Source organism: Staurois parvus, unplaced genomic scaffold, assembly GCF_062004578.1.
Source record: "Staurois parvus isolate SC_StPar_1 unplaced genomic scaffold, SC_StPar_1.0 ptg000006l, whole genome shotgun sequence".
In the NCBI taxonomy this organism is placed as follows: domain Eukaryota; kingdom Metazoa; phylum Chordata; class Amphibia; order Anura; family Ranidae; genus Staurois; species Staurois parvus.
This window is the reverse complement of record NW_028317802.1, coordinates 12,678,402-12,688,034: the sequence shown is the minus strand read 5'-3', so window position 1 is coordinate 12,688,034 and position 9,633 is coordinate 12,678,402. Positions and strand designations below refer to the sequence as shown.

The window sequence follows — 9,633 nt, the reverse complement described above, 5'->3', positions numbered from 1 at the left end:
GCAAAAAAATACCCCATTCTTTTCCAGCTTGAGCTACAGGCACCCAAACTCTTCATTGTAAACAGGGAAATTGAAATGTCAGCGTTGGCTTGTTACACGTTTTGAAGTTTTGTGTTACAAAACGCTCAGTGGGGACTAAAAGATTGTTTTTAACTTATTGTCCTCTGTCTGAACTGTGTATCCCTGTATACATGAGGTGTCTGTTTTGCAGTGCAAACTTTACAACTTTAAAACCTTCAAATGCCTCATATCTTCCCCTTTCTAATGATGTGTTGCAATGGGCAGGCATTTCACATTATGAACACTAGAGCCCCCATGTAGTTAGCACTTTGTCTTCCTTTGGGATGCCATTTTATGGCAGACAGTCTCTTAGACCACAATGACTTAGAGTCTACAAAAAAATGGCCGCCACCGTTACTTTTCCTGGACATTCTTAGTTTCTTGTGACAGATCTTGCCGTGCTACGGCACAAGCCTGGCGAGGAAATGTAAGAAGGTATGTCTGAATATTTATTTTAACGGTTTCAGGAATAAAAAATAACAGATCTAGAAGTGCTGGTGAGGGGGAACTAACAGAAGACAACTATTTAGCAGAAAGCAGCTATGGCGTTGCACAGCAATTGTCAAATTATTGACTCTGTTTCAGACTTTACTGTTATGTACATATTGGTTGTTATAATACTGTGTAGTTGTTTGGAAAGGTACTTACAAAGGGCCCAATTATATATATCTAGGCATACTTTGGTTTACGAACGCCTTGGTTAACACGATTTTCGGTTTACAAATGAAAATCCATTGAAAATAACGCCTCAGTTTACGAATTTGTTTCGCAATACGAACGGATTAATTGATTTTCAATGCATTTACAAATTAATTTTTTTATCATGTCCCTCTACAGTATTTTTTTTGCCTTTAAAGTGCACTTTATAAAGAGTTTTGAAAAGATAGACTTTTTTTAACTTTTTTTCTGACCTCCGGAACGGATTAATTGGTTTTCAATGGATTCCTATGGGAAACCGCGTTCCAGTTTACGAATTTTTCACAATCCAAAAAGTCCTGCAGAATGAATTAAATTTGTAAACCAAGGTACGCCTGTGTGTGTGTGTGTGTGTGTGTGTATATATATATATATACACACACACACACACAATACATTTGGGCATCCCATTAAAATCAAAGAGCTTCCGATGCACCAAAATATTCCAAAAATCAGACTTCACCAAACGAGTTTACTGCCATGCAGTGCAATGTGTGCATGTAGCCTTAATGCACTGGAATGCTATTCAGGATGAGTGGTACCGCAACACGTCAGCACATGTAACATCCGTTGCCACAATGCATGGATCTACATCAATCAGCCAAAACTTTATGACCACTGATGGGTTAAGTGAATAACATTGAATATCCCCCTACAATGGCATCTGAAAGTCGGTGGGATTAATTAGGCAGTAAGTAAACATGTCCATGAAGTTGATGTGTTGAAAGCAGAAAAAATGGGCATCACAGTTTGTTGTGTACAGGGCTGTGTAGCTGCAGACTGGTCAGGATGCCCATGATGATCTGTGTCCACAGCCAAAAGTGTCTACAGTGGGCATCAGAACTGGACATGGGACAGTGGAAGAAGGTGGCCTGGTCTGATGAATCAAGTTTTCTTTTACATCGTAATGGCTGAGGTGTAAATTGGCCCAAGGACAAAGATGTTTGTTTCAGCTGTACTGGGTAGTGTTTACCATGTCTTTGAGCATCTTCAGTACATTCTGCAGCCTTCATTCAAAAAGGGAATGTTATTTGACTGATACATCACAGCCATGAATTTGCGTCTTTTCTGTTTAACTCTTTTACTGTCAGACATTTTTTTACACACATACTACTAGCCCTGAGAAACTATAGAAAAGGCTTCATTCACATGGCCAATTTGGACCATACACTGCCAAGAATCACACACTCATATGAAGTTTTTTTTCTCCGAGCATGTAGTGCATGTGCCTGTTTAAAGGCTATTATGCAAAAGCATCGGCCTTAACCCCAAGTATAAGCCACAAAAGCTTTTATATGGTTAGCTGGACATTCCATCTTTGGCCCCACACTACATATTTGCACTTCGGACTGTTATTTCATCTGATTGGCCCTTCAGGGTGCAGGAGTCAGAGGAAGTTGCCTCTCTACAAGATCTTCCTGTACTACAGACCAGTCATGGTTGCTCTTTCTTCTTGTGCAGAGTGAGTGGTCTTGTATCTGCCCATCCTTTAGTTTTCTGCAGGTAGCCTGCTGGGACCCTCCCAAAGCTCTGTTCTCAGCACAGTCTGCAGCACAGTGATGTCACTGATTCCTTTGCAAGGTATTATCTGGGACTGCAAAGGCAATTGGTATGCACAAAGTGGATATATATCCTTTATGGATTTTGGGGACTACTGGCTTGCCTACTGCATAACAAGACATTCTCTGATTGTATGAGGTGGAGAGGCAGGGTGGTGATGTCCACTGTCTGCTGACAACTCAGCATTGCATATTACAGTAGAAGATCATCTCTCCTAGTTTGGTGCCTTGCTGGGATAGCAGGGATAGACCAGGGAGAGTAGAGCCCCACTGGTTATACTGATTTCCCATTGTAAACAGTCAGCAGGGCTGATCTGCCATTTCTTCAGAGCTGTCTTTCAGCTGGGGAGAAGAGGCAAGAGAGGCTCCGGGATGCACACTGTCTTCATCCAGATCCAGGCACCTGTCCCTGTGTACCTAGCAAAACTGGAGCTGCGGGTGAATCCGTACACCTGCTTTGTTTCCATTGACAGACAGGCTGCCTGCCCACGGCTCTGCGCTACTTGTACCAGATAAACAAATGGCTCTTCATACTGTATGGGCCAATGTGCTTTTGCGAATGAGCCCTTAATCTCCCCCAAACACTTAACCCCTATTCTACTGCATACTCACCTCATTCAATGGCTGAATTCTCTGCACTAGTGACAGGCAGTCCCCCACCAAGGCTTATAGTACTGAGTTCCCTCTTCTTTTAAAGAGTCTCGTAAAAGTAAACCTGTCATGACAAATAAGAGGGCCATCATTGCTGTCAGTCTTCTTAAAATGCTAACCTTCTGATTTAAAAATTTGTCAGCCGTGATTTAGAATAAAGATGCAGTTCAGAAAATCTGGAGCACCAAAGAGTCAAAACTCTGTATCTGCATTCTTCTCCATAGTCACCAGGTCTTAAAGTGAGGGAGAATCCAAAATTTTGAGTCGTCACCAGAACACCAGAACAGGAATAGAAGTGAAATTTTCCAGTGGGGACAGTTGTCCTATTGAGAACTTGAAGTTGGATATACCTCACTTTGTCCGTGGCTTCCTGTTGTGTCTACAGGACAGGAGTGAAGGAAAATCTCTTAAATGGAACACTGATGGGGAAAAAAAATCATGATCATCTAATTTAAGAATCGCATTGAAAACGTTATTTGCACTGGCTTATTTAAGCAGGGTCTTTGGACATCTTCAAGTTTGCCGATACCCCTGGCTAAAAGATCTTGGGGAAAAGGGGGAAATGTTATCAGGACTGTATATTTTCCCCCAATTGCTTTAAATGAAAATGCTGCCAGGGTGTCTGTGTTTATGCATACGTCAGTATGAGGAAAGATTATTCAGTGGTTCTATTATGCATGTACTACCCATCACTATCTATTGTACATGGCCAGCTTTGCACTGATATTTTAGTTGCTTTTTTTTTCTATACAGGAAAGGAGATTTGTGACATTGTCTTTTTTTTTTTTTTTTTTTTTTACTAAGGCTATACATACTTGTGTGATTTTACCATACAAGATGTGGAATAGAAGAAAGCTTGGCAAGAAATCACACCTGGGATTGGAAGAGTTAAGGGTACAGCAAAGAGAAAGAGAAACAGGTGATTTTTCTTTTTTTTTAGTGAGGTATTTTATGAGGTTTGTGCTGTAGCAGAGTATTATTATGTTGTATTAGCCAAAGATCAATGCAGAAATTCAGGAGATTAAGGCTACATTCACACTGGGCCGTACAAATTGCAGTGGCAGTTACTGCTGCGGCTCTGAGAGGTTAGGTGCAGCCGCAGGTCCCATTCATTATAATGACACGTTGCTGGCGGTTGCAGTTGTTTGCGGCTCTCTGCATAGCCAGCGATTACCTGCAGTGATTGCTGCTGGATGCACACAAAAGTAATCACTGACTGTGCAGAGAGCTGCAGCTAGTTTTGACCGCCATCAACCTGTCGCAGTGAACGGGCAAGCGGCTGCAGCACGAAGTTCTGATTCCTGCAGTGGTCCTAGTTGCCGGTGTGGATGTAGCCTAAGTGATGTAATTTATTGTTTTTTATTCTAAGCCCTATTCTAAGTACCCTGCAAAGAAAAGATGTATATACCTATTCTCAGGGTGCTTCAATTCGATCACATAATTGGCTCCTAGTGCCAGCTTCAGAGGACAGTCAGCCAACCATGGATGCCCCATAGAAAGCCTGTGGGGGATGTCACCATATAGGCATTGTGACCGTTGTTGGCAATCTCTCCTCTTCAGGAAAGCCAGCCGCTGGAGAGATCACGTGACCGGACCAGAACGCCCCTAGAATAGGTAAGTATAGACCTCTTTCCTTAACAGAGTAGTTAGAATGAGGGTGGGAGCAGGTTTAAGCTTAGATAGTATTTGACTGAACTTCTATTTTAAAGTGTTTCTAAACCCACAACAGTAAAATCAGTCTGTATATGCGGTAAAGCATGTTTGTTATACTCACTGTGGAACCTAAAGGGTTGATCCTCTGCACTGTGTAAAAAGGCCATTTGATCCTGTTTTCTCTCCTCTTGTTCAAATCTCCTGATAAGACAGACTGAACCATAGCCATTCTGCACATGCTCAGTTTAGTATGTATTGCTAGAACGGTTTTTTTTTTTTTTTTTTTTTTTTTTTTTGGGACAGTGCAGGTGAACAGCACAAGGTCAATCAGCACTGTGCAGACAGAGGTCAGGGGTTTTGCATCCTCCTAGAGCAGAAAGAAAACTCCTCCCCTCCTACAAGCTTTAACCAGTGCTCTGCTGAACATGGATAGAAGTCACAAGACTGCTCTAACTGCTGATGAGAAAAATTATTTAGCAGTTTATATTTAATAAATAATAATTGTACTTCCATATTGTGTGTACTGTGGGAGACCAGATATAGTGAATTCAGGGTCCTGGGTTTAGTAACACTTTACGTTATTAAAAGTGCAAACATTCAGGATGCCTTAGATTTCTTCATTAGGCTGCTCCAGTCCTGTACAGAAATTGCATACTGAGTTCACTGCACAGTGTGAGATTCTCAGAGTTTGTTAGAAGCTGCAGCAAGTCAGGTTGTGCCCACATCATTTCCTTGGAAGGATGTACAACGTCATCTGACCGTTTCCAGCCCAGCCTTTCTGTCCTTTGCCCACTCCTTTCAATTCTTTGGATTTCAGTCCTTTCTATCATGGAGGATCAGCATCACATTTGGGCATTACCTGGGGCAGTCTGCTTTCAAGTGCTGCCTGCCTAGGAGTGCCAACGAATGCCCACATTCTGTCCTCCTCGGCTCCTTTTCACATCAGCCCCCTTCACACTAATGTGTTTAGCCCCTTTAACTTCACCTCCCCACTGCCCCCCCCCCCCCCCCACTTTCCTACCTTACACAGACAGTGATTGACCGACAGCGACTGATTACTAGGACTGCCCTTCATCCTAGCAACCAATCACCAACTTGTTAACCTCCCGCTCTCCATCCAGAACTTTCCTGCCTCCCGCTGTCAGCCCTGTGAGGATGTCCGCGAGACGACTAGAGGAAGAAAAGGCTCCAAAATGGTGGGACCGCATGGGTCCAGATGGGACAGTGACTCGGTCCGCATCCGGACCCCGGTTCGCCATTTAGTGATGCTTGGTATAGGAGAAGCAGAAGACCGATGAGCTCATCTGTTTTGGCATTCTGCTTTCTCCTCCTAGCAGCATGTTCTTTGCTTTTCAGCACAACAGATTGACTCCTTCTGTAGCTGCTGCTTCTCTCTCTTGTTGGCTTGCACTTAGAAAACACATTTCAGTTTGTGTTAATGAAAACAGAGTTGCATCTTTGTGTCCTTTATATCTCTACATTTAGCCAGTCTCTATTCTCCATAAGAACTTTGACTGTTGATAATCAGCATACGTTGTAGTTTGCATCTATCAAGGTGGATAGAAATCCTACTCAGTCATGTGGCATTTGAACTCCATCTAAAACCATTTTATGTTTGTTTTAGATACAGTAGGGAGGGTATAAAACATCTGTCTGGTTTTCATTGCTGTTTGTGAGCAGTAAGTTACTCCAAAAAATGTGTAATTAAGGAAATTGGACTACTTTTCTACACTGTAATTATGATTTTCCTTTGCTTAGCAACAATATTTTATTTTTCTAAATAGCTCTAAGGAAAGCACGAAGAGAACAGCAGCTGATAAGCAAAAGGTTATTGCGGGATCACACTGATGATGAGGCATCTCTGGAAGAAAATCTGCAGCACCACTACCTCTCCGAGCAGCAGGTTTGCTAAGCCACTGATGTCTTAAATCCCCAGGAACAATATTTTGCTTTTCAGTTTTGTTTATAGTAAACCAGTAACTACCCTGGAGGTGCTAGATAGGCTGCAAGACTCCTGACCTTTCTAGTGCAAGTGGGATCCTGAATCTTGAACCGCTCTTGTTTATGGTTGGCTTGTGTCCTTCATCCTCCAGCACATTTCCATGACCAGTAAGGACTCCCATTGTAGTAATGGGCTAAAAGGAAGATGAAGGATAGGCTAGTGAGCCAGGCTTTAGCAATATTTAAAAATGTCGAACTACCATATTACAATGGTTCGACAACACTGGAAGGGCCATGTAATGATACCAGTAGCTACCTATTTAGTACCTTCATGGTGCTGTCAGGTTTTTAAGAGTCTTAAAGAATAAGTTCACCTTTAAAAAAAAATAAATAAATGCACATTTTTTTTCCAGGTTTTGCCAACTCCTACAGACTGTCAGCACAAGTTGTCTGCCCATACATCGCATTGGCAGGCAGTTACACTCTGACTCAATGAACTACTAGGATGCTCAACAGCGCCGTGCTAATTCATTGAGAACTACAAACCGACAGCTGCAAAGCATGTCAGTACTTGTGTTTGATTAATTGATAGAACGCTGTGAATGAATGTGGGCGGAGCCCTGTATGGCTGCATTCTTTTCAAAAAGTGACAGCTTGTACAGAGAACTCCCTGTATTGCTGTCACTGGAAGAGGGGGGGATCGGCGAGCTGCTGTAGCAGTGGGTACATATTACATGTTCCATCCTAAGAACAGGTAATGTTCCCAAAGGTGAGCTTATCCTTTAAGTAAGTAATGCAATTTTATTCTTTCACCTGAAATGCCACACTTCATTTCATAGTAGTTTTCAATGTTTTATTCACTCCTAAAGGTGCACTTTATAAAACCTTTACATTTATACACACTCCAAGCAGACATCATTTGAGATAGGTGGCTCTGTGTTACATAAGGGCATTCATCTTGTGCAGCTTGCCTCATGCGCTTTTCTTTGGATAGCTTTGGATCTGCAACTGAAAGAAATGTGTTCTTAAATAGAAATCGTGAGACTAGAAATATGAGAGCTGCTGTTGTGGACTTGCTTTTAAAGTTATAGACCGTTATTCTGATCCGTGCTTCACTGTAAAGTGCATTACTGACTTGGAACAAACAAGCAGTCAGTGGAATCTGAAAGTGTAGAACTCTCATCCTTATTGCTTTAGTTTATGAACTAAAAAAGTACTGAAGCCATAGTCGTGAAGACTAAAAATATAATTGTGGCTTCTTTTAAAGCTCTTTTGGCTGTACTTCTGTGGATCACAGGTGTGCAGTTTGTTCTCCACTCCTGTGACCCTTTTTCAGCCAACAGCAGGCTGAAGCCCATTGTTGGCTGACGTCACTCAGCTGGTCCAGGCTAGGGAAAGATCCTGACTTCAAAGTCAAGATCCACCCGAGTCTGGAGCGCCACATGGCTCAGCCTCTCAGCAAGCTGCTGAGAACCTGAGCCAGCCGCTTTTTCTCCCCCTCCACTGCCTATCACTCCTATCAAACTCCATACATCTCTTTTAAAGAGTAAACTATTGAAAAAGCAAATGAGTTCAAAGTGGCCTCAGAGAAACCTGTCAGAATTACCTCCCAAAGGTTTTTGCATTGGTTAACTGTTGAAATTTCTTAAGGTTTTCTTTTTACTCTACAGCTTGTATAGGCTGACATTTAAATTTTCCAATTATTTTTTAAAGGAAATGCTGTGGTTCTTTCTTTGTACTTTTCAAGGTTTTACAGCTGATTAGAGATATCCAGCATGGGACTGCTGACAAGTTAAAGTCTCTAACTGATCTTCGTCATGGACTCCGAAAGAAAGACACACAGCTCTCATTTATCAGGTAAACCTCAAAACTTAGTTGTAGTCTTTTTATATAAACATTTATTCAGTATTGTATTAAATGTATCCCACGCCACCTATATACAGTGGGGATCGAAAGTTTGGGCACCCCAGCTAAAAATTTGTATTAATGTGCATAAACAAGCCAAGGAAAGATGGAAAAATCTCCAAAAGGCATCAAATTACAGATTAGACATTCTTATAATATGTCAACAAAAGTTAGATTTTATTTCCATCATTTACACTTTCAAAATAACAGAAAACAAAAAAATGGCGTCTGCAAAAGTTTGGGCACCCTGCAGAGTTAATATCTTGTACTGCCCCCTTTGGCAAGTATCACAGCTTGTAAATTTTATTGAATCCATTTTTCCTTCTACTCGTGAGATGTTCCCTGTGCCACTGGCTGCAACACAACCCCAAAGCATGATTGATCCAACCCCATGCTTAACAGTTGGACAGAGGTTCTTTTCATTAATTTCTGTGCCCCTTCTTCTCCAAACGTACCTTTGCTCATTCCGGCCAAAAAGTTCAATTTTAACCTCATCGGTCCACAGAGCTTGTTTCAAAAATGCATCAGGCTTGTCTATATGTTCATTTGCAAAGTTCAAACAATGATTTTTGTGGTGAGGACGTAGAAGAGGTTTTCTTCTGATGACTCTTCCATGAAGACCATATTTGTACAAGTATCTCTTTATAGTGGAATAGTGTACCACAACTCCAGTGTCTGCCAGATCTTTCTGGAGGGATCGTGCAGTCAAACGTGGGTTTTGAATTGTTTTTCTCACAATCCTGCCAGCTGTTCTGTCTGATATTTTTCTTGGTCTTCCAGATCTTGCTTTAACTTCCACTGTTCCTGATGACTGCCATTTCTTAATTACATTCCGAACAGAGGATATTGACATCTGAAAACGCTTTGCTATCTTCTTATAGCCTTCTCCAGTTTTGTGAGCGTCAACTATTTTCAGTTTTCTAGACAACTGCTTAGAAGAACCCATGGTGCTGATTGTTGGGGCAAGGTCACATGAGTCTGGGCATTTAAAACCTTTGGGATTGACATCACATGGTCTTCCCAGACGATGATTGAGAACAATCCATGACACTGGCATGTCTCAGCTTTGCAAAGGGGGCAGTGCATGCTATAAATTCTGCAGGGTGCCCAAACTTTTGCAGACGCCATTTTTTTGTTTTCTGTTATTTTGAAAGTGTAAATGATGGAA

At 41.7% G+C, this 9,633-nt stretch overlaps 1 protein-coding gene across 1 annotated transcript in view; it reads left to right on the top strand.

Moving 5' to 3' along the window:
- Positions 1-406: 406 nt before the first annotated feature.
- The window catches only part of TMCO6 (transmembrane and coiled-coil domains 6), a 58,339-nt gene continuing 49,112 nt past the window's right edge, over positions 407-9,633 (top strand). The window contains exons 1-4 of the mRNA XM_089661443.1: positions 407-495; positions 3,771-3,885; positions 6,404-6,522; positions 8,308-8,417. Of these exons, the coding sequence (XP_089517569.1) occupies positions 3,804-3,885; positions 6,404-6,522; positions 8,308-8,417 (311 nt within the window). The 5' untranslated portion in view covers positions 407-495; positions 3,771-3,803. The remainder of the gene's footprint in view (positions 496-3,770; positions 3,886-6,403; positions 6,523-8,307; positions 8,418-9,633) is intronic.